We start from the raw sequence: 25,372 nt of genomic DNA, 5'->3' as shown, positions 1-25,372 counted from the left end.
ATTCTCTTCAGGAAAGGGTAAGGCGGGGATTCGTATATATGTTGTTTATGAGGCCATATTTAAAACTTATCTAATATTATTCTCAAGGAGAAATATGTCCGTACTTTCATTGGACTGTAAAATCAAGTGATCAATACACAGAATTGAAGCACATGTGCATGTCTAAAATATAAGGACAAGTATGATTGGTGTACTGAATACAGGACCAGACTTTTCAAGTTTTGAAAATTAATACCATGAGAGATGACATGAGCAAAATGGATTTGGTGTTCAATACACCATAAGACCCGATTATGTGCTTCGTAAAATACTGGCTATGCCCGAATTATTTCTTTAACGTTTTAAAATTTTGTTGAATTATTTCTTTCCTACTGGCGCTTACGAAGATATGTTCAATTAATTATCTCAAAATGCATCAGAGCGTTACATGGAATGGTGGAATAAAAATTAATTTTAACTGACTTACTCCTATCTGAAACAGAAAACCAACATTTGTTTATCTTGATCCCAAACAGTGAAGAATGAATCCGACATTATCTAGGAGAGTGTTCAAATTTCTTATTTTCACAATGGAAATTGTATTTAACACATACATTTACATTTTCTTTTATACTTTATTTAAATCTCGGGTATGGAAATTGTCTTCAATACATAAAGACTCTTTACTATACTTAGTTCCAATCTCAGTTAAAACTAATGGATTAATTATAAGGACATTTCAAGTAAACCAACATAGATACAATTAAAATTAATGCAAAATTTAAACTCTGAAGTAGAAGCAAAGTGTGTATCAATTATAAGACTTATGGACGTTAGGTCGAAAGGGCAGGCTAATAAGTACAACGCTAAAATGGCGTTAATGGCGTCAACGGAAAGTTGTGTTACTTAGTGCCGTATTTAATACTTCAACCATGTATAAGCATGCTCGAGTTTACTTGTCCCAATTTTCAATCAGATATCTTTGTCGGAAACCTTAGGCTGCCTATTAGTGATCAGGTACACCCGTAAAGTTACAAGCTGAATTTATGCGATCAATGTCCTAGCATTATTTTTTATTTAAACGCAAAGTACGCGGAAGACGTGACACCGGATATTTTAAGCCGCACGATCTTAAGCCTGCATTTTGACGTAACGTCTTGATATTGTTTCAAATAATGAGCAACTTGTGTTATTTTAGTAAATACAGTAAAACTGCGATCGCTCGTGGTCGCCGGGGACCGAGTCTAAACCTCGAGGGAACCGATGTTTCGAACGACCCGATTTTCAATTCTCCAGTCTGTTATGAAATATCTTTCAGCGTTTTTTAAGTTTGAAGTCGTCTCTTTACTAAGACACCGATTATGTGTTGCGTTGTGGAAATCGCTCATATGTTAAAAGGCTGTCGTATACTATATGTATACTAAATATAAATTTTAAAAGTAATATCAATAAATTAATAAATAGAATGTTTTTATTTTTACAAAATTGCCATATTGCAAAGCAAAATGACAAGAAGGAATTATTTTCATAGATTCCGATGTTGGATCGATATGATAGTGTTTATTCATATTTGTATTACTCATTTACATTTCTCACAATTAACTTCTCGTCCTTAACTTCTCATAATTATCATCTCAAATGCCAATATCAACTAATATCGGTCATGCGTTAACAGTAGTAAACGGGTTTTCACACCTTATCAAATTGCGTTTCAACTGTCATTGCAATTTTTATATCTTGCGAAAATTTTAACACCTAGCAAATATTTTTTTTTATTTTGGAACACGCGTTCGGGAAAAAGTGTGAAATTATGACCTCGAGGGAGCCATAAGGTTATGTGCACGATGTGTGTACTTGGGACCGAGGATATTGCTCGACTCCTCGACATAATTAGGTTTCGATGCAGCGTGGGTATATTTTATATGAAAATAGAAGGAAAAAGTTCGGGACCAAGCTCCGACCTCGAGGGAACGCCGGTTCTCGAACGACCGCTTGTTCGAGGAACGCAGTTTCACTTTATTTTGAAGAAACGTTTGCACATATCAACTTTTATTTGATTAATAAATACTAGTAATAGGTCCCACTATATACAGGAGACCAAATCAAATAATTATACAAATACAATGTCCAAATCGAGTAATGCAGCGGAAAATTGCTATAAAAAAAATAAAGAACAAAAAAATCATGTAATCAAGAACGAATTATAAATAATTAAATAAAAACTTGTAAATGTCATCTAACTAAGATTTTTATTTGAGCAAAAGCTTGTAAATCGAAGACGAAAGTCTATGACTTTTAAATGCTCTACTTACGCTTTTCGGCAAGGAAAAGCAATTTCAAATAATTGTGAACCATATAGGTTTTTTTAAAACATTTTCAGATGTTTATTATTAGACATTGCAAGCAGTTTGCTCCTAATTCATATAAAAATATTTTTTCTTCGATAACTGACCCTATTCACATAAACTTGTCTCTTTAAAACATAATAATATGTTCTTCACAACACTCACTGAAACCATCATTAGACGAAGGAAAAAGGGTATGCGTTTTATGGAATTTAAGACCAAATGGACAACTTGACTCCGTTGCTTATGGAATATATCTAATAAAACTTTTATGTCTTAGGCCAAAAAAAAATTGTTTGTTTCGGGTAACCTTCCCAAAATTTCTAGGTAGGGTAGGTAGGGATTTTTTTTATTGATTTTTTTCAAAATCTGTCGTAAGTTCAGAGTGTTTTCTTGCACATGGCAGTCTTTCATACATTACTGTCATTGCCTGACTTTGTTTTATCATATAAACAATAATTCTGATTAAAATCTGCATTTATCCGCCCTTCGTAACTCTCTATTCGCTAACGAATATTTTTTTTTGCTCTGAAACGGAAAAAAAATAGTTAGGGTCGGCGCATTTTTATAGGTAGGGTCGGGTTATCCGAAACAGACATATTTTCTAGGCCTTATACACCTTAACATAGTCTGCATTCACATAGGTGTCGATAGTAACGTACATCTTGTTATGCTGCTGACTGTAGGTGACATTGCGTGGCGACGCTATCCCATCTTTCTTTCCCAGTAGCTGAGTCATATGGCCACTGAGCAAGTCCAGGCACTTTATATGGCTACTTTCTCGACAACAGATAATCAGTTGGTTTCCCACTACAGTGATGCCCCTTGGATCTCTCAATGCAGGGTCCTGAAATGTCTGGAGAATGTTAAGATTCATGTCCAGCTTGGTGATTGTGTCTGTGCCATGGTCTGACACATAAATGGCCTTTGACGGACCTTCACTGACTACTGTAAGGTAGAAAGGTTTCTTAAACGGGCTGTTAGAAAACCAACCTTTTGATACTTTCTTCAACACTTTCCCTTCCATATCCATCTTCTCCACTTTCCCGCCGCAGTATGACACAAATAAGTTATTGTCATCGTAACCAACACCATGACATTCGCCATCCACCTTGATGGTATGCCTAAGGGAGAGCTGCCCCCGAGTGTCCAGGAACTGGATACTACCAGTCGAACAAATAGCTACCCAGTCCCAAAGGAGGAGACACATGTCCCATAGCTCTTTTGTGACACTGACCTCGGCCACTAGGCTGCTGGTGTTGAGGTCTACAAGCTTCACTGTATCGTTGTAATTGTCAGCAAGTAGCAGCCTGTCTCCAGGCAGAAGGAGCAAGCTGGTCAGCCAGCCGTCTTTGCTGTCATATGGTGACTTCACTAGTATATCTCGGGCTGGGGTAAACGTCAGGCTTGTCAGGTCATAGACTATGTTCCGCTTTTCTGGAAATACAACAGCTCGTAACTTTTCAATGTTATTCTTTTAAAAAAAATAACTTTTTGGGTAGTATATGTTCGAGTTGTTGTAAAAAGTATATCGCACGAACCCATGGTAAATGTCAAGTTATAAAATCAAAGAGAACATGCAATGCAATTATACAAGACACTATATAGTGAATATAGCGCTTGTTTTGTGGAGTTATAGTGCACATGTACACTGGTTTTTAAATGCTGCAACATTTGAAGCCTGGCTCTTACTATCACGGACAGGGTTAGGATTCATATCTTGATAGATTGTTGCCGTCTAAATCGCGATAAGTCGTTATGAGAGGAGGGCCACGCTTCGTACAAAAGACAAAACATGGTGTTGGAAAGACTAAAACAATGAGATGCGAGTGTACGGATTATACACATATAATGAACGGTCAAGTACCTTGAGTCATGATTGCGTTTATACCTTGCAATGCTAATATAAGATAACAGGCGATTTTTAACGATCTTTCGAGCTTGCAGAAAATTATAGTACGACCGATCTTAATGATTTGAGGTATACAAGCTATCAAGACATACGCGTTTCGTAATTATTGAATACATATTTATCTATTCTTAATCTAATCTATAAACTATTTTGTCCATGGATGTATTAGGTATTCGAGCACTAAACATCTGCTATGCTAATTGATGTCCCTTGTATTTTTAAAAGCTACTCTTAGCGTACAACCTGGTAGAACTGAAACGAGAACTGACGGCGATATGATAATGTCGTTGCCTAGCTGCTAGAACTTCGAAGGCATATAAAACGGAGGACGATTTCCGTTGTATTGTGTACCATGTGCTTCATGTATTCCTCCTAGTATTGTTCAGGAACTATCTATAGCAGTTGTGATGCTTTCGTAATAATATCGGTACATCCATATTAGCTTCGCCCTTTATCGTTGCAAAATGGTGCCTAATGGTAGGTTAGTATCGTTATTAATCGTTCAGAGATCATAGGGAGAATGTGTTGTATACGTTATATGTCGTACTAGAACATAGGTCATTCTTGACTAGTCATCCTTAATCGCCATACACGGCGAACATTCACGATAAGAAACGAATTTCTACGACTGAAGATTGTAAGAACGTGCCAAATTGTATCAAGAGTCTACGGTTCACAACGATTATAATCACAGACCGAGGGCAACCGTAGCTTTAGATGTGGTAGTGAGAGCCAGGCTTTAAAAATAAATCCTGTGTATTACAGTTTTATGTTTTGAAAATTCTTTGTGTCAATTGCTCAGCATTTTTAACACATTCGGACTTCTTTGTAAATACGTCAAAGGCCAAGATCGTAAGCCATAAAAAACAATGTCCCGCCAGGGAACATGGCTGGCCTGCGGAATTCTAGTATAAAATAGCAACCCGATGTAGAGAGTTATATGGAATTGCAATCGTATACGTGCCTTTGAAGGACTGGTTGTTATGTAAACACCTAATATGTAGTAATATATATATCAAAGGTATCCGATTATAAAAAAAACAGATTTACCATGTTTTGGTTTTGCAGATATTTGAGCTCCACTAGGATTCAAATATAATGTTGTAACTGTATTGGCCGAGAATGTCTTAGTTGTTTCGGCAGCTTGGTTATCGACAACTGCTGAAGGGGTGTGCTCGTCCAAACCTGCGTGTACATTGGTATTGATAAAAACATCAAAAGTAGTGTTCTTGTCGCCTTTGTCCTTCGCTGTTCGCTCATATCTTTGGTATGTAATTTAACAAAAAACAACAACAAACATTTAACGAATTTTATGAAATCAATCAAACTTTACTGATGTTTAATTCTCTTTTCAAACATGTTATTGTTATATCAATTTGTCTCTTCATACAAAAGCATCAAAAGTCAACAGTTTTAGGAATAAAACATGTCTAGAAAATATATGTTTGAAAAGTTGCTCTTAAATGTACACAGTATGTCGAAGTTCAATAGGAACAACAAAATAAATCATTTTTGAATAATAGCAAAGCAACTTAAACAAATACAGGTACCTAGAGCATTTGCATTAGCCAGATCTTCAATAGAGCCGAAACCAGTCTTAGAACCTAGCAGTTTCTCAGTGGTTGGGTCCTTTCTAAACCGATACTGGTGAATTGAATTTTTCATGTTTATGTCGGCAAGAGTTAATTGTAGTCCCTTCAGCACGTCCTTGGTTACGTGGGCCTCAACGAATAGCTGGCAAGTGTTGTTCTCGCGAGCTACTAGTTTTGCTTTGATTGCATTGACCTCCATCTTAAGGTTGTCACATTCTGATTTCAGAGAGCCCAGAAAGGTTTCGTCTATGCTTTGCATCTGGGTAATGATCATCAGCAGTGCGTTTTCACGTTCATCAAAGTATTTGTTGATCTTATCTCGATAGTTCCTTATCTCAGTTATCGCATATTCCCCAAAGCCTTCTACGAGCTTAATGTTTTCTTTAACCTCAGACACACATGCTTCAGTTTCTCTCAGTAATTCGACAATATCTTGTTTGATTGCTTCATAACCCTTGCCCTCTTTGAAGGCTTTACCAATTTCCGAAATTATCTGCTGTTTACAAGATTGATGATTAAGAACTGAGCAATGACCGCAATTAAGTGTCTGATGGGTCGGACAGAAGTATTTGATATATTCCCCAGGGTGGATGTCGCAGTAATGTTTGCTTTCTTCTTCACTGGTTGTAAGATCTCGCATTGTACTAGGCAGGTTGCTCTTGTCAAGAAATGTATGGGACTTAGTCGTTTTTTGTTTCTTGTGTACGTTTGTGCAGATGGAGCACATACACTCCTTGCAGATGGTACAGTAATCTTCGACTGGACGCGTTTCACCATCCTGGAAACAAGGCTGGCAAAAGGTCACGTCCAATACACAGGCGTCTGCCTGGGGTTTTCTGCCCGGGACTTGATCCATTAGTTGCCTGAGTTAGCACAACTGATATTTACTATGTTCCTACTTTTTTCAGATATAGTATAATAATGTAGCTTTATAAAAGTAGCATTTAGATCAATCATTTTGGCCAGTAAATAATAATTTTAAATAATGTAAATAAGGTAGATTGTATGGTAAATAAATGATATAATGTATGATCGGTAAGGCTAACCAACTAGATTTCTATATAAGTATCGATAATAAAAGGGTCCATACTATTTGAACAGAAGAGAGTGGTTTAGTGATATTGGTGACCGCCTCTAACCCAACAAGTTGTGGGTTTGATAACAACCCTGGTGAAATTTATCTAAGTGAATAAGTAACCGTCATTCACCTAACAGGTTGTGGGTTCGATCACCACCCGGATAAGAAAGGTCTTAGTGAAATGGTGCCCGGCTGACACCCAACAGTTTTTTGGTTCGGTTCCCATCAGGTTGAGAGCGCTCTATCACCCCCTAGGATGAGAGCGGTCTGGTGTTATTGCAGGTTCAAACCCACCAAAATCAGTGTGGTCCAGCTGTTTCGGCGTTTGCCTCTCACACAGGTTTTGGGTTCAACCACCGCCAGGATGAGAGAGGTTTAGCGGTTGTCTGACCGCCTATCAAGAGGTTCGATCACCAACAGAATGAGAGTGGTTTAGCGGTTGTTTTCAGCACCTATCAAGAGGCTGTGGGTTCGATCACCACCAGGATGGGAGTGGTTTAGCGGTTGTTCTGACCGCCTATCAAAACGCTGTGGGTTCGATTACCACCAGGATACGAGTGGTTTAGAGGTTGTTCTGACCGCCTATCAAAACGCTGTGGGTTCGATCACCACCAGGATAAGAGTGGTTTAGCGGTTGTTCTGACCGCCTATCAAGAGGCAAGAGGCTGTGGGTTCGATTACCACCAGGATACGAGTGGTTTAGCGGTTGTTCTTACCGCCTATCAAAACGCTGTGGGTTCGATCACCAACAGGGTGAGAGTGGTTTAGCGGTTGTTCTGACCGCCTATCAAGAGGCTGTGGGTTCGATCACCACCAGGATAATAGTGTTTTAACGGTAGTTCTGACCGTACATCAAGAGGCTGTGGGTTCGATCACCACCAGGATAAGAGTGGTTTAGCGGTAGTTCTGACCGTACATCAAGAGGCTGTGGGTTCGATCACCACCAGGATAAGAGTGGTTTAGCGGTAGTTCTGACCGTACATCAAGAGGCTGTGGGTTCGATCACCAACAGGATAAGAGTGGTTTAGCGGTAGTTCTGACCGTACATCAAGAGGCTGTGGGTTCGATCACCAACAGGATGAGAGTTGTTTAGCGGTTGTTCTGACCGACTGGCTATGGGTTCGATCACCACCAGGATGAGAATGGTTTAGTGGTTGTGCTGACCGCCTGTCAAGAGGTTGTGGGTTCGATCATCACCCGGACGAGAGTGGTTCGCGGTAGTTCTGACCATTCTATCAAGAGATTGTGGGTTCGATCCCGTCCAGAGGTATTTTCTCACGGCCTCTCAAAAAGCACATGTACTGGTAAAGCAACTAAACCGGCGAGTGATTTATATCTGTTAGCATAAGACTTCACAATCTAGATATAATAAATCAGTATAAAATTAGATTTAAAAATATATAAATATGTTCATAATATAATGTCCTCAAATGTAATGCGAGTAGGTTTTACAAGGCATGGGAAATATAAGTTTACATATTGGTAAAAAACTTGACAAACCTTGCGTCAAATTCAATATGTTTATGTCTCCGGATGAACTAGAGAAACAGAAAGTACATGATGATGCACACACACAAGGTTTTGTACTGTTGAACCTTGAACCACGATAATGTTCGACAATATAATATGTAGATACAAATATGAGATATAAAGGCAGGTAATAGTTTTGATTGTTATTGGGTCATATACATGCGTATATAAATGGGTTCAATATTTTAAGCTTTAAATGGGCCGATTGTTCAGAACCATTTAAATTTACAACGTTGTAAACGGCACTGTTGTACAATCCGCAGAGACAATGCCAGCTTTGCACATAAGGGAGGTAATGGCAGTTGTTTAATAAACGACTTACAATATAAGTGGCAGACGGCAATTTCAGTTTTAACAGTTTTCTCCCTTGAGTGGTATCAGTCGTAACATCTCTTGTTTTACATGCTTTGTAAAGCATTTAATAAATGAAATTTAGTTTATATGCTGTTTATTGTTTAAACACAGCGAACTTAGACTAACTGCCATGTTTGAATGCAACAGTATTGTTTTCCACTGTTCATGAGGTGACACAGCACAAAAAACTATTCTCACAAAGCTGTTCTATTGTTTATATACATCAAATGGATCTGGACGATGGGGAAGAAGCATGTGTTACGTCATCACATTTACGGAATTCGATCGTGTTCTCGAATATACTGGAGGTTTTACTGACACTTATTACAGAGCAAGTGTTAGTTGGTGCGACGTCTTGATTTTGCCAATAGCTTTTTCTCAACAAGTGCATTTAAATCTGTAAAAAAAAATGGTGTTTTCAGCCCTTTTTTATAATGGTTCGGTCATTAATAGAGACCGAGACGCATGCTATACGCATTAAAAACCGTTGCCCACAGGGTGGGATTTGTCTTTTTGGTACAAATCCGGCATAAGTCATACTACTGGTCACTGGGGCTCAAGTATGCATGCGGACTCCACATATCTTGTCTTTCGCTACTCAGGGAGATAAAAACAGTTCATCTGCACGTAAAGCATATACAACTATGTTATGCAAAGAGAGCGGAAAACGCATGCAATACGCATTTAACTGGTGGAAATCACGCTCGTTGTCTGCTAAGAGCACGATATTGTCAGTCAGCGTATAAAAGGACAAGTAATTGGAGATACATAGTAGTATCATTGGCATCTATGTCTATGGAAACGCCTGTGCATGTGCTTTTATGAAAATCATCAAGTTGAATTTCAAATAAATTCAGAGAAAGCCTTTCTCCTTGTCAAACACCGCAAACGCTTGGGGACAGTTGACCATTGATATGTACGCATGATTTGATATAATATTGTAAGAAATTTGCCCTAATAACCAGACTTCATTCATTTGTGCCACATACTATACGCCAAACAGTGTCAAAAACAGCTGAAAATTCAATAAATGAGCAAAATAAAAACAAAATATGTTGTGGTCTAAGCTTATTTATAAGAAAATGCAAAATGAGGGTCATCGCACGTTGAATAATTTGCACGGAAACCCACTTGGTTCTTGCTGTATACCTTGTTTAAGCAAAGCCATTGTAACTTGATATCACATGATAAGCTATGAATATATACACTTTTGCCTAGACATTCCTGTAGCTGCTAGTTCACTCTATATCATGTAAATAAACTGTACATAAATGTACATCGACTGTTTCTTATTGAACCAGCAAACTAATATATAACAGTTCTCGCTTAAAGCTGCACTCTCACAGATTGAACGTTTTGACAAAAAAAAAATGTCCCGGAACGAGCTAATTTTTGCGAAAATCCATGAAAGCCAGTGATATAAGACTTCTGACAAAAATTCAGATCCGAGAATTTCATATTTAAGTTCAAAAATTGATGTTTTATGCATTTTTCTTAAACCGTTAGTAACGGTGTAAGCCATAAAACATTAACTTTCGAACGGAAATGTATATATTAATAAATAATTTTCACCGAGGGGCATGTTAATGGGTTCATTAAGAATAGACGTAAATAGTTGGCCTAGACAACTTAGAAGTGTGATTGGTCTTTGTGGGTCCATGGATGATCCCTTGCTTTTGTGTAATGGCTTAATCGCTCTAATAAGCCATCCGTCCGGAATTAAACCACTATATCGAATAGTTTACATAGTGTTGGTACTTCAATCGACGGTGACCTACTTTTGGATACGTTATTACCCTTATTCAACTGATTCCAGTATTTTTGAGCGAGTTTGCAATGAAGTGCCCGTATTTGTATTCCATAGTTTGCCTGGTAATTTCAAGCTAATCATACAAGTACTCATGGTGCCTTTCGTCAGAATTAAAAGGGTTCGAATACTGATGCACATGCTAGAATAATTAATACAGTGGAAACCTGTTGGCTCAATATCGCTTGGCTCGATTTCCTCGTTGGCCTTGATGTAAAGGACCGATTTATTTTTAATCTATGTAAACATTCCCGCTTGGCTCGATATGTTCAAAAAGTATAGGTGTCCGCCTCTCGCCCTCGGGCCGTGGGTTCGAGACCGACAAGGGGAAGTATCTCTTATCCTTTCAATGTAATGACACATTCCTCTTTTGAGCCCAGGAAACGGATCGAGAGCGATACATGTCAGTTTTCAGCTCGCAATACCAACAAGCTAAAATAATTAATTTTATCCAAAATATATGATACTTTATCAACAGGAAGGTCTTCCAAAAACAGTTTAAGCCGGTTATTGTCCCAATATTGTTACAAAGATTATATATCCATTTCCGCATAGTTTCAATCACATAAGTATTCATTTTAAGGCACCTCCTACCTTTTTTTGAGCAAAAATCAATCATTACAACGGTTCAATAGTACAAGCCCTCGATCCTGATTTCAGAATTAATCTAAACCTTGGAACCCCTTCATGAAAAATAAAAGAACACTTTAGTTGACCTAACTGGTTTATTCTAAAGAATAATGACCAGAAATGTGTATGAATGGTCCTAAGATATCACATACCAGCAAATAAAACTTGCTACAAAAACTGATGACAGGTAAAAATGATCAAAGGGACTCTTTTAAAGTCAATCGGAAGAACTCGGCTATCTCCGGCAAGCTTCGGGATAATGGATAATGGCCGAGGAGTTCCGATTGTCGCATAAGGTTAGAAATAGATTTTAATATTTTCATGTAGTGTGAACAACCAGTTTGAAACAACGGTTAGTCAAAAGGAGTAAATTTGTTCTTACATAAAGTAATATTAAGCCTAAATGTTCAACTTTCAGTTTAACTCAACTCAACTCAATTTCAGAAAATATTGGGAAAGAAATGCGCTGCATTCTTTAAGAGAGACCCTTTAAGAAGCAGAACTTATGAGGTACATTTGATCCAGATTTGCCTACTCACATGATATTTAACTGTGTTTAATATTTCTGAACACATTCAAAGCAAACGTATTGCACAGTTAGCTTAAAAGGCAAAATAAGCTAAATACAAAGCATACAACATCTATAGATGAAAGATTATTACTTTAGACAAAGTTGCTTTAATTAAAAGAAATAATATGCTTGTATTTTACATGTTCTTATAATCGAACGATGATGATCGGAAAATGCAGAATATTTCCGGAAACTTGGTAGCCCGGATAGTGGATCTTTCGGACGTCGGTTAGTCTTCCGGAATTCGATTAGCACCGAACACTGTCGATGTTGGATTTACATTGCTTCTTCTCCTTCTTCTTCATCCTCGTCAAATTCGCCTTCTTCTTCGGCGGTGGCGTCCTGGTATTGCTGGTATTCGGAAACCAGGTCGTTCATGTTCGACTCGGCCTCGGTGAACTCCATCTCGTCCATGCCCTCGCCAGTGTACCAATGGAGGAAAGCTTTACGCCGGAACATAGCGGTGAACTGCTCTGAGATGCGCTTGAACAGTTCCTGGATGGCGGTACTGTTGCCAACGAAGGTGGCGGACATCTTCAGGCCACGGGGCGGGATGTCGCAGACAGCGGTCTTTACGTTGTTAGGAATCCACTCCACAAAGTAGCTGGTGTTTTTGTTCTGCACGTTCAACATCTGCTCATCAACTTCCTTCATGGACATGCGTCCACGGAACATGGCGGCGACGGTCAGGTACCTACCGTGACGCGGGTCGCATGCGGCCATCATGTTCTTAGCATCAAACATCTGCTGGGTTAGCTCGGGGACGGTGAGCGCCCTGTACTGTTGGCTGCCGCGGGATGTGAGAGGAGCAAACCCGGGCATGAAGAAATGGAGACGGGGGAAGGGCACCATGTTGACGGCCAATTTACGCAGATCGGCGTTCAGTTGACCGGGAAATCGGAGAGACGTTGTTATTCCGGACATGGTGGCGGAGACGAGATGGTTGAGGTCACCGTAGGTCGGGGTGGTCAACTTAAGAGTCCTGAAGCAGATGTCGTAGAGAGCCTCGTTGTCGATACAGTAGGTCTCGTCTGTATTCTCGACCAGCTGGTGGACGGACAAGGTCGCATTGTAGGGCTCAACGACTGTGTCGGATACCTGCAAGTAAAAGCAACGGGCTTTGAGAAGGTGTTAGTCTATTAAAGCTAAATACTAGTATATATTTCAAAGAATTTCAAATTTAAGATATTCAATGATGCAGGCTTCTACGTGACCAATAACAAAAAAGTAGGGATAAACGTAGGAGGAATTCTTTGAAAACGTAAAGTATGGATATTTTAATTTAGAGCAAAAAGTAGGGATAGAAGGGCTCTTTACTTTACTTTTTTGGATGCAAATAATTGACTACTAAACCTATTCATTAATTGTAATGTACATGTAGTTATCTTTGCTAAGAAACCAGTGTTTCAAGAAAGATTCAGCCACAGGATGAGCAGATGAACATGAAATTGATGTCTCTCACTTGTCAAAATGCACCACTTATTCTTATCATAGAACCTCTCTTGCAGTACTGGAAACCCACTGCATCAAACAAATCCTACACAATTACTAGAAATAGCCTTTTTTTTATTAAATTCAAGATTTAGATTATATCAATAAAAGCATTGAGTTAGAATTTTCTATCATTTCTCGAACCATTTTTACAAAAAAGTAGGAATAGTAGGGCTTTCTCAAATAAATGTGAGGAACAGTAGGAGCCTTACAAAAAAAGAAGGGAAAAGTAGGAAAAGAAGGGCCCGTCGAAAGCTTGAATTGGTGGTATACACGGCCTAGTTACACACCGCTATACGAGGCAAGGGCAAATCAAATGCCGTAGATATTCGACGAGTGTATATGTAGTAACAAAGGTTAATAAGGATTATTTAAAGAACACAATAGAACCTTCAGTCTATTTCAAATGCAGTATATGTGGAAGATATACACACCTTAGGTGACGGCACGACAGAGAATGTGTTCATGATTCTGTCGGGGTACTCCTCACGGATCTTGCTGATAAGGAGCGTTCCCATACCGGACCCGGTGCCGCCACCTACAAAAACAAAACATTCAAACTTGCACGAAGACCATGCAAACTCGCAATACGTATCATGGACTCGTGCAAAGCGAACCATGTACCCCTGCATTTCACGAAATGGTGGACCAAAAATGCATGTACAATACGGAACGTGGATTCTTGCAAAAACGAGGATTTATAGCAAAGTTAATTTATGCAAAAATAAAAGTTCATCGATATATTTTTGGAACTCATGTTTTGTGTACAAGACATAAAAATACTTTGCATTTCTCTAACATATAAAATAAAGATTGCATTCATTCGTTTCTAACAATGAGTAAAATTCGCTTATCCCTTTGAAGACCGTTACCCTTCGCCTACCTAGGGAGTGTGTAAGCTGGAATCCTTGGAGGCAGTCGCAGTTTTCCGACTCTTTCCGTACCACATCGAGCACTGAGTCGACCAGCTCAGCGCCCTCTGTGTAGTGACCTTTGGCCCAGTTGTTGCCGGCGCCGCTTTGTCCGAACACGAAGTTGTCCGGTCGGAAGAGCTGGCCGAAGGGTCCCGAGCGCACGGAGTCCATGGTGCCGGGCTCAAGATCGAGAAGAACCGCCCGGGGGACGTACTTACCGCCTGAAGGAGAGAATAGTGAGACTTAGCAGGAGCATGATATGTTAGTAATATTATAAAGTTAGTTATAAGGAGATCGAAGGCACACTTGTATATGTGCTAGCGATGACTATACGTTTCTATATCATTACCTTATTATAATAATAACGATTTTGGGGGAGAAAATCTATACAGCGCTGAAACTTGAATAGCAAGTACTGCCTTGATATGTTGAACATCTCTAGAAAAATGAATTGTTAGCGATATGAACGAAGTATTGTCTTTTTTCTCCATTGATTTCTGTCAATTTCTGCTAAAATCCAATTTACCGGTTTTCCATTGAACTGGAAAATGTGGATGTTAGCCAAATGGCAGCGCCAGCTGCACATGCTGATCAATGCTGCTGCAATAATTCGCCGAAATGTATAACCAGACGTAACAGTGAGTCACCTGAAGTCTGCATTGTATGAATCACAAAATAGCAACTGCTTTAGACAAAGGTTTTAATTAGAACTGTCCTCTTTTGCTAAAATCGACCACTTCTTAATCGTTCATACTCCATTACCGGTGCAACATAAAGGATTGCTTTAATTAAAGTTTTAGAACTATCTTCTTTTGCTTAAATCGATCACTTCTTAATCGTTCGTAATCCATTGCCGGTGCAGAATAAAGGATTGAATAACGAGAGATGTCATAGTTAATAACGAAATACCCGAAGTGCCATCAAATTAAATTGATTATGCAATAACTAGTATGCCTTTATTCAGGAATAGCTATCATAAACTATAAGCATATGCCGCATTCGGAGCTACTCGGCCATTTTTATTAAAAACAACCTCGGATGTATGCCGGTGCATCAATAGTTCGTATTTTTTTAATTATATCATTATCATTAATTAAATGTAGTGCTTTTGTATTAGAGTTGTATTTATTGATCCAAGTTAAAATTGATTGCAAGTGAAGTGTTTTATTGCAAACATAATCACGATTCCCAAGAGTATAATCATTAAGTTTAACTGCTAAATAAAATTACTACGCGATCTTCTTTCAGCGGACTTAAACGGACCGCTGTTTGAGTATGTAAACTGTCCAAATACATCCGAGGTTGTTTTCGATAAAAATGGCCGAGGAGTTTCGAATGCATTTGCCAGTCCCTTGATGGTTGACGTCAAGTGCGGAGGAGGACTGCATATGAAATAGGGACGTGGGTCTAGCACGCGACGCGTCGTCTTTATCTACCAAATACATGTGCAAACTAACTGGAAAATGTCTCATTGCATGACAAAATTACAACCCGGACATGATTATTAAACTACACTCGATCTAAGTGCATGTATGCAGCATTACATAATGATAAAGCTTTAAGTGTGTCTTGAAATTTACTGACAGACATTTGAGGAAGAAAGTTATTTATTTTTGTAATTTGCTTCAGTAACCCTTATTTCGGTCCCCTTTATACGCGGTGAACAGGCCATGTATCACTAATTATATTTATCAAAACCCACTTCTATGACAGTGTGCGGCGTTACCTGTCGCCTCATTGAAATACACGTTGATTCTCTCGAGCTGGAGGTCGGAGTCCCCATGGTATGTGCCCGTGGGGTCGATACCGTGCTCATCAGCGGTCACCTCCCAGAACTGCAAAATAAACGTGACGAGTCACGTAAGTACTAGCCTCAAAAACGGACAAAAATACTAACCAGTGGCCTCATTGAAATAGACGTTGATACGCTCCAGTTGAAGGTCAGAGTCCCCGTGGTAAGTGCCGGTGGGGTCAACGCCATGCTCGTCAGATATCACCTCCCAAAACTATAACAAGAGGGTAGGGGTTATAGAGACCGGACAGAGAACGTATCTACTTGAATAGACGTACTACCGTTTGCAAATAAACTTTGTTAAAGGGGGCTCTTACTATTATACAAAGCACGATCACAATGTCATTTCATTCGGAACACCTCGGCCATTTTCCCCCGAAAAAAAACTCGTATTTATGCTAGTACATCAGTAGAAGAAGTTCGTAGAATTTTAATTAAAGTATTAATTATTGTAGTGTTTTACGTGTAGTTTGTATGTCTAGGTTTAAATTGATTGTCAGTGAAGAGTTTTATTGCATAAATAATTAGGATTCCCAAGAGTAACGTCATTAAGTTCAACTGCTAAATTGAAATTACTACGCGATCTCCTTGCAGCGTAGTCAATTGTATAGATTTCTGACATTGTAAACCGTCCATACACATCCGAGGCAGTTTAAGATGGAAAATGACCGAGGAGTTCCGAATGATTCATTTTGCAGCGAAGAGACGACCAACTCGTACCGCCCCAATATCGGCTTCAAATAGTTCCGTATGTCACTAAATAGTTCTTCCGAACCATATTTAAAGCTACGAGTTAATTGGTCAGTTGAAGTGATATGTATGCAGACTGTACATGTATGAACGCTTTGCGGGATATGAGCCCGCCTGCCCAGTAGTGAGTTCCAGGTGACAGGTCAAAGTATATGCCAAATCGCTGTCGAGTCCATGAACTGGCTATAGAGGATACATTTGTTGATAAAGCGGACTGAGGGTCACTACCATACAATGCTTCAAAAACTTGAAATGCTGAGTTCATTTGCAATCAGTAGTATCGTAATGCCATTTTTGTGAGTGATGTTTTGCCTTTGATATTTCCTTTCAGTTCCATCTTATATTAAACTATTTTCTAGCATTAGACTCAAGTCCCAAGACCAGACAACTACAATTATACAACAATAATGAATTGTGATTACTTGTTCAATAGTTACTTTCCTTACTCACGATACATGACGTCAGATGAGGTTAAACTAAAAGGATCATTTTTTTTTTTTTTTGAAGTAATTATCAGATTCGTTAAAACACTGTCTTCTTTGTAAAGTTCAAGTTCTAAGCTTAACATATGACACACACAAAACTGGAATGCAAGGAATGTTTCTGATTATCATCAGACGTAATGGTTGAGAACTGAAGCGAAACGAAAATTGTATCTCTGATCACAAATACAACTCATCCCAGTTAGGCAGATCGATGGCAGTTTCTCTCTCATTTATGTACTAAAAACACAATATAATGAAAGTTTGAACTAATTTATTTAAAGAAAGAGTACAAATGATGTTTTATGCATAGCAATACAATGCATTGCTTTTAAATCAGGACAGGTAGCTTAAATCTTGTTTTTTAAAAACAATTGTTGGAACCAATGAAAGTCATCCTATTTAAATCAATGAACAGTGTTCCAGTAAATACATATTGTAATTCAATATGAATGTATAGTTTCTATTTCCATAACACAGGCCAAGGTCATATATAACATATGGCGTGATGCTGCCGTGTTAACTCTTCGTATAAACTTTTACAATATTTTCTGTAGAACTGATATGTTAAATATTTAATTTCCTTTGAGAATTTGCTGTCTTGCTTTTTATATATTTATACGATGTTGTCTAACACCGCAAACATCGGCCTTTTGAATAATTCATTGTGACCAGGAAACACCATAAATATCTTCAAAGCACGCCGAAGCTGTTGATGTATATAGTTAATGTCCATTCGACAGATGGCTTGGGAATTGAAGGTAATTACATACATATACTTCATACATTTACCAATAATCGATTATTTAGATCATGAATTGAGATATTTCAAGAATGTCAGACAATGTTTTTTGTTAATTAAATGGTACTGACCGATGAATGTTTTAAACTATTTTGACTTAAGTAAGTTTATCCTAGTTAGGAGCAGTCGCTTTTTCAATGATCATAGGAACCCTTTCGTACCCTAAAGAGTTAATCAACAGCAGTATTTTGGGTACGAAATCACACCTAGGAAATTTTAATAAAACGTCACTTGTTTATATAAAGTAATTAATTAGGCAGCTACATTGCATTTTCTAAGAGTATTTTATTCGAGTCTCACTTAAACATGTTAGAAGTCAGGTCCATGAAATGTGAATGATTCCATATTTTCTTGGCAACGACATCAAATCGATCGTCAGCTGCAAAGTAAATGGACATGCTAGAATCATCTATTATGGTATTGTTCAAATTTAGAAAACATAATGCATAATCAATCTGTGAGTCAGACAGTAAGTCGGCCGGCCGGCCAGTCGGTGAGTCAATCGGTCGGTCAGCCATTCAGTCAGCAAGCCAGTCAGTCGGTAGGTCGGACGGTCAGTCAGTCAATCAGTCAGCCAGCCAGTCAGTCGGTCGGTCGGACGGTCGGTCAGCCATTCAGTAAGCCAGCCAGTCAGTCGGTCGGTCGGACGGTCAGTCAGTCAATCAGTCAGTTAAGGTAATGTTTGGATTTATAACGCCTACCCACAATTATATGGTTGTTTTATGACGAGACCAAAATGTCCCTAACATGGTTCCATAATCATGTGACCACTATACATAGATGCCGAAAGGTCAGAATTTATCCCGGACCGGATGATATTATGGGTATATTAATCCGAAATGCTGTGGAAACCCCGGTGAATGACATTTGTATGGTTCAATACAGAATTCTTGGAGCGGCCTGTAACTATTTACAGGAGCTTCGATCAATTTCAGACAGCACTCGCAAATAACCAGCTGATCTGCAAATATTCGACGTTCGAGTACAACCCGTCTCCATGACAACGAAATGAAACATCAGCAACGAGACTAAAACATACGACTTCATGAATACACTCCCATTGTTTGCTTTGCGGATAAAACGCCAACCAAAGGGATTTAGCAAATAGCTGGCGTATGTTGTTTCTAAAATATGATACATGTAGACAACATTATTAATGAAAACCGGCCTGGTCTTATATTCAAAATTGAGATCAGCTGTTCCGGAATTTCGTAGAAATGACTGATGTTAAAAAATATTAAAAGATGCTAGTTTTGATTTTAAGTCAAACTTTATTTATATGTAGCTTCATATTCTCACATAGTAATTAAAGAATACCATTTTAGAGCTTAATTAAGTGGAACTTAATTAATTAATAAATTAATACTTAATTAATACTTAGCTTAATTAATTAATAAATTAATACTTACTTAATACTTAGCTTCCTATTCGTAGACAAACTTAACTTATACTTCGCTTCTTATTCTGATTCAAGCTTGATTAATTTTAAGTCAAACTTGATTAATACTTCGCTTCCTATTCTAAGTCAAACTTGATTAATACTTCGCTTCCTGTTCTAGGTCAAACTTGATTAATACTTCGCTTCCTGTTCTAAGTCAAACTTGATTACTACTTCGATTCCTGTTCTAAGTCAAACTTGATTACTACTTCGATTCCTGTTCTAAGCCAAACTTCATTAATACTTCGCTTCCTATTCTAAGTCAAACTTGATTAATACTTCGCTTCCTGTTCTAGGTCAAACTTGATTAATACTTCGCTTCCTGTTCTAAGTCAAACTTGATTACTACTTCGATTCCTGTTCTAGGTCAAACATGATTAATACTTCGCTTCCTGTTCTAGGTCAAACATGATTAATACTTCGCTTCCTATTCTAAGTCAAACTTGATTAATACTTCGCTTCCTGTTCTAAGTCAAACTTGATTAATACTTCGCTTCCTGTTCTAAGTCAAACTTGATTAATACTTCGATTCCTGTTCTAAGTCAAACTTGATTACTACTTCGATTCCTGTTCTAAGTCAAACTTGATTACTACTTCGAATCCTGTTCTAAGCCAAACTTCATTAATACTTCGCTTCCTGTTCTAAGTCAAACTTGATTAATACTTCGATTCCTGTTCTAAGCCAAACTTGATTTATACTTCATTTCCTTTTCTCAATGTAAGTCAAACTTGATTTATACTTCGCTTCCTGTTCTAAGCCAAACTGGATTAATACTTCGTTTCCTTTTCTCAAACTAAGTCAAACTTGATTAATACTTCGCTTCCTGTTCTAAGTCAAACTTGATTAATACTTCGCTTCCTGTTCTAAGTCAAACTTGATTAATACTTCGCTTCCTGTTCTAAGTCAAACTTGATTAATACTTCGCTTCCTGTTCTAAGTCAAACTTGATTAATACTTCGCTTCCTATTCTAGGTCAAACTTGATTAATACTTCTCTTCCTTTTCTAAGCCAAACTTGATTTTTACATCGTTTCCTTTCCTCAATGTAAGTCAAACTTTATTAATACTTCGCTTCCTGTTCTAAACCAAACTTGATTAATACTTCGTTTCCTTTTCTCAATGTAAGTCAAACTTGATATATACTTCGTTTCCTGTTCTAAGTCAAACTTGATTAATACTTCGTTTCCTTTTCTCAATGTAAGCCAAACTTGATTTATACTTCGCTTCCTGTTCTAAGTCAAACTTGATTAATACTTCTCTTCCTTTTCTAGGTCAAACTTGATTTATACTTCGTTTCCTTTCCTTAATGTAAGTCAAACTTGATTAATACTTCGCTTCCTGTTCTAAACCAAACTTGATTAATACTTCGCTTCCTGTTCAAAGTCAGCCTTAATTAATACTTCGCTTCCTATTCTAGGTCAAATATGATTCATACTTCGCTTCCTGTTCTACGTCAAACTTAATTAATACTTCGCTTCCTATTCTAAGTCAATCTTGATTAAAACTTCGTTTCATTTTCTTAATTTAATTCAAACTTGATTAATACTTCGCTTCCTATTCTAAGTCAAACCTGATTAAAACTTCGTTTCATTTTCTTAATGTTATTCAAACTTGATCAATACTTCGCTTCCTATTCTAAGTCAAACCTGATTAATACTTCGTTTCCTTTTCTTAATTTAATTCAAACTTGATAAATACTTCGTTTCATTTTCTGAATGTAATTAAATTTTGATTAATACTTCGCTTCCTATTATAAGTCAATCTTGATTCATACTTCGTTTCCTTTTCTCAATGTAAGCCAAACTTGATTTATACTTCGCTTCCTGTTCTAAGTCAAACTTGATTAACACTTCTCTTCCTTTTCTAGGCCAAACTTGATTTATACTTCGTTTCCTTTCCTTAATGTAAGTCAAACTTGATTTATACTTCGCTTCCTGTTCTAAACCAAACTTGATTAATACTTCGCTTCCTGTTCAAAGTCAGCCTTAATTAATACTTCGCTTCCTATTTTAGGTCAAATATGATTGATACTTCGCTTCCTATTCTAGGTCAAATATGATTAATACTTCGCTTCCTATTCTAAGTCAATCTTGATTAAAACTTCGTTTCATTTTCTTAATGTTATTCAAACTTGATCAATACTTCGCTTCCTATTCTAAGTCAAACCTGATTAATACTTCGTTTCCTTTTCTTAATTTAATTCAAACTTGATTAATACTTCGTTTCATTTTCTGAATGTAATTAAATTTTGATTAATACTTCGCTTCCTATTATAAGTCAATCTTGATTCATACTTCGTTTCCTTTTCTAAGTCAAACTTGATTAATACTTCGTTTCCTTTTCTAAACGTAGGGCAAACTTGATTTATACTTCGTTTCCTTTTCTAAGTTGAACTTGATTAATACTTCGTTTCCTTTTCTAAGTTAAACTTGATTAATACTTCGATTCCTTTTCTAAACGTAGGTCAAACTTGGTTAATACTTCGTTTCCCTTTTTATGTCAATCTTGACAAATTATTCGCTTCCTAGTTTTAGTCAAACTTGATTTAAAGCCCGCAACCTGGTGTGGTTTGTTATTTCGTCTTATTGTGATTAAGTGTTACACTTTCAAGCAAACCGCACAACACATTTCTGAATAACGGTTGCCAATTTCAGCACCTACATGTATGTATATATTGTTGAATTGCACGTAATTTTTGGTAACATTATAAGTTTGAAACCAAAGTTTGAGCAGACTTAATCACCTCTTGATATCAAAGAGTTCCAGCATCAGTATTGCTTTATGCTAAAATGGAGATTTAATTCAGTTTTAATTGGTACAAGTAACATGCTTTATGCAATAATCAGATGTGCTTTGATAGTGATACAATAAACTGATGCGTGATATATACAGTAAGTCCACAGGGTCAAAATAAAGTTCACATATTATCAAACTTAGTTAAACAGTAAGTACAAAGTTTTGCTTACGGCGAGATAAATTATACATATGTATAACGTAAGCAAGATCAATTATAACTGACTCATTCCTATGGAACGCTAAATATACATAAAGTCAAATATTTGAAGAGCTCCTGTAGTAATTAGAGACCGTTTAATTCATTGAAACAGGTCTTTTTTATATTAATTATAGTCTCAAGTAAATAAGAGACACTCTCCAAATTCAATTGAAGATATCTCTAAATAAACTGAATTGAAGAGGTTTTTAATTGAATTATAGAACTCTTCAAATCAATAAGAGACCTCTAATTGGAGATACATGTATCTAAAATCTATTTTTATATATAGTTGTGTTTTTTTTCAAATTAAGCCGATATAATGCCGTCAACAGTTGAATTATAGGGCCCATTTATAGTATTAAAGCTTTCTAAGATTTATTTGACGAACTCTATAATTCAATTATTTAATAATTATATCTATTTTATGATAGCAACAAATAACTATATACCTATTCAAATCAAATAAAGATGTCTTCAATTGATTTAAAAATGTCTTCAAATCATTAAAAGAGATCTGGATTTTTTGAAAAGCTCTTTAAATTCTAGTTTATGTTGGTTCGGCTTTCTATACATTCCTACAAGCATACACATAGTATGCTATACACAATAATACAGAAACACGTTTTAACGATGTTGATTTTTCCAGAAAGGATTCCAATCCCAACACATTATTGAGTCTGTTAATCATGCTGGCTGAGTCACATTCTCAGGAAAATTCGAACTCGTAATAATTTGCAGCCGGAAAATTTCCGTGACTCATTGGTTGGCATGGCAACTTACGTTTTACACTGAGCTGTCTTTGTTATTCTAACGTACATGTTCAATAGATCGTTTTAACTTGTTTTAACCCACACAGTTAAATCGGATGTATATTCCGATTATCTAAACCTTATTAACGCTGACACACTATTGGCGTGCGTTAAGTTACATAATTCATTTCCTCCATTTTTCTGTATCATTTCACTCTGCTTTAATCAGTATTTCATCCATGAAAAATGTACATGAGTATAGCTTAATTGCCTGTAAGCAACACTGCGTGAAACATTCAAAAATATATATAAATTGAGAGTTCGTGTATTGAAACGCTTATTTTTATCATACAAAATATATAAAAACAACACAAACCTTGGCACCAATTTGGTTTCCGCACTGGCCAGCCTGTATATGCACAATTTCCCTCATTCTGTTTGTTTAATTCGTTCCTTTCAAGAACTAAGGAAGCTCTTCTTCTTTCCCTGGCGCTCGCTACAAAACTGATGGATGCTCGCATGCGCTGTATCAGACGATACAATAAATATCGTCTGCGCAGAATCGAGGTCAAAAAGCATGAACAATTACGTCATTTTCTAAAATAAAAACATTACTCAGCAGTCAGGTCTTCACAAGGGAGACAATTGAAACACATATAAATTATATATTTAGTTGCCTCCCTTTTACACAGACTTTATTCTCTTTCACGTTGAGTGATTTATTATTGAACATTTTACGCACACAGACGACAATGAACAGTGTTTGGCAGTGAACAATACATTAATTCAAACTTACAATGTTGGTATTGCTTCAAACATAGATCATTTGCAAACTGCTCAATGGAAAAGCATAAAATGGTTGATGTTGTTTTCTGAAAATTAATCTTGTGATTTCAAGGAAGTAAGACATGCCAGGTGTATATATACTGTCATAGAGAGTCGTGTTGCGTAAAATGTCGCACCCTATACAACTTCATTTATATAGGCATTCCATAATTGTATATACTGTGATGTCCTGAATAATGTCATACTCTGTAATCTTGTCATGTCCTTAATGTTGCAAAGTATTGTAAATTGTCAATCATGTCCTGTATATTGACAAATATTGTAGATTGTCACTCCCTGTAGCATGATTGTGAAGTACAGTATATTGGCATGTCCTGTATATTGCCAAGTTTTGTATATTTTCATGTCCTGTATATTGCCAAGTTTTGTATATTTTCATGTCCTGTATATTGCCAAGTTTTGTATATTTTCATGTCCTGTATATTGCCAAGTTTTGTATATTTTCATGTCCTGTATATTGCCAAGTTTTGTATATTTTCATGTCCTGTATATTGCCAAGTTTTGTATATTTTCATGTCCTGTATATTGCCAAGTTTTGTATATTTTCATGTCCTGTATATTGCCAAGTTTTGTATATTTTCATGTCCTGTATATTGCCAAGTTTTGTATATTTTCATGTCCTGTATATTGCCAAGTTTTGTATATTTTCATGTCCTGTATATTGCCAAGTTTTGTATATTTTCATGTCCTGTATATTGCCAAGTTTTGTATATTTTCATGTCCTGTATATTGCCAAGTTTTGTATATTTTCATGTCCTGTATATTGCCAAGTTTTGTATATTTTCATGTCCTGTATATTGCCAAGTTTTGTATATTTTCATGTCCTGTATATTGCCAAGTTTTGTATATTTTCATGTCCTGTATATTGCCAAGTTTTGTATATGTTCATGTCTTGTATGTCGTCCATTATATTGCCAAGTCTTACATTTTGTCATGTTCTGTATATTTTCAGGTCTTGAATATTGTCATTTCCTGGAAATTACAAAGTCTTGTATTTTGTCATGTCCTGTATACTGCCAAGTCTTGTATTTTGTCATGTCCAGTATATTTCCAGGTCTTGTATATTGTCATGTCCTGTATATTGCCAAGTCTTGAATATTGTCATGTCCTGTATACTGCAAAGTCTTGAATATTCTCATGTCCGGTATATTGCCAAGTCTTAAATATTGTCATGTCCTGTATATTGCCAAGTTTTGTATATTGTCATGTTCTGGATATTGCCAAGTCTTGAATATCGTCATGTCCTGTATATTGCCAAGTCTTGAAAAGTTTTGTTTATTGTCATATCCTGGATATTGCCAAGTCTGGTATATTG

The 25,372-nt window shown here is 36.9% G+C and overlaps 2 protein-coding genes across 2 annotated transcripts; both read right to left on the bottom strand.

Moving 5' to 3' along the window:
* Window positions 1-2,565: 2,565 nt before the first annotated feature.
* LOC128219175 (uncharacterized) lies at window positions 2,566-6,684 on the bottom strand. The gene is made up of 3 exons (XM_052926989.1): window positions 5,787-6,684; window positions 5,287-5,421; window positions 2,566-3,761 (listed from the first exon to the last, which is right to left on the bottom strand). The coding sequence occupies exons 1-3, from the start codon at window positions 6,682-6,684 to the stop codon at window positions 2,929-2,931; spliced, it is 1,866 nt and encodes a 621-aa protein (XP_052782949.1). The 3' UTR covers window positions 2,566-2,928.
* Window positions 6,685-11,303: 4,619 nt separating this feature from the next.
* Window positions 11,304-23,730, bottom strand: LOC128220492 (tubulin beta chain-like). Its single transcript, XM_052928912.1, has 5 exons — window positions 23,588-23,730; window positions 15,930-16,038; window positions 14,173-14,424; window positions 13,724-13,827; window positions 11,304-12,896 (listed from the first exon to the last, which is right to left on the bottom strand). Exons 1-5 carry the CDS (start codon window positions 23,642-23,644, stop codon window positions 12,075-12,077), a joined length of 1,344 nt encoding a protein of 447 aa, XP_052784872.1. The 5' UTR covers window positions 23,645-23,730; the 3' UTR covers window positions 11,304-12,074.
* Between the last annotated feature and the right edge of the window lie 1,642 nt (window positions 23,731-25,372).

The sequence above is a fragment of the Mya arenaria genome, chromosome 15 (genome assembly GCF_026914265.1).
Source record: "Mya arenaria isolate MELC-2E11 chromosome 15, ASM2691426v1".
Lineage (NCBI taxonomy): Eukaryota > Metazoa > Mollusca > Bivalvia > Myida > Myidae > Mya > Mya arenaria.
Note: the sequence above shows the minus strand (reverse complement) of the source record. Positions and strands in the feature narration are given on the sequence as shown.

Bases quoted from the DNA above. Each gene is read 5' to 3' on its own strand.
- LOC128220492 (XM_052928912.1), bottom strand. From the start codon at position 23,644: ATGAGGGAAATTGTGCATATACAGGCTGGCCAGTGCGGAAACCAAATT. The intron at 14,425-15,929 runs GTAACGCCGCAC...TCTCTCCTTCAG, and splicing joins GTATTTCAATGAGGCGACAG to GCGGTAAGTACGTCCCCCGG. The intron at 12,897-13,723 runs GTGTGTATATCT...TTTTACTTGCAG, and splicing joins CTGTCGTGCCGTCACCTAAG to GTATCCGACACAGTCGTTGA.
- LOC128219175 (XM_052926989.1), bottom strand. From the start codon at position 6,684: ATGGATCAAGTCCCGGGCAGAAAACCCCAGGCAGACGCCTGTGTATTG. The intron at 5,422-5,786 runs GTACCTGTATTT...ATGTACACGCAG, and splicing joins GGCTAATGCAAATGCTCTAG to GTTTGGACGAGCACACCCCT. The intron at 3,762-5,286 runs GTAAATCTGTTT...TTGTATTTCCAG, and splicing joins ATCTGCAAAACCAAAACATG to AAAAGCGGAACATAGTCTAT.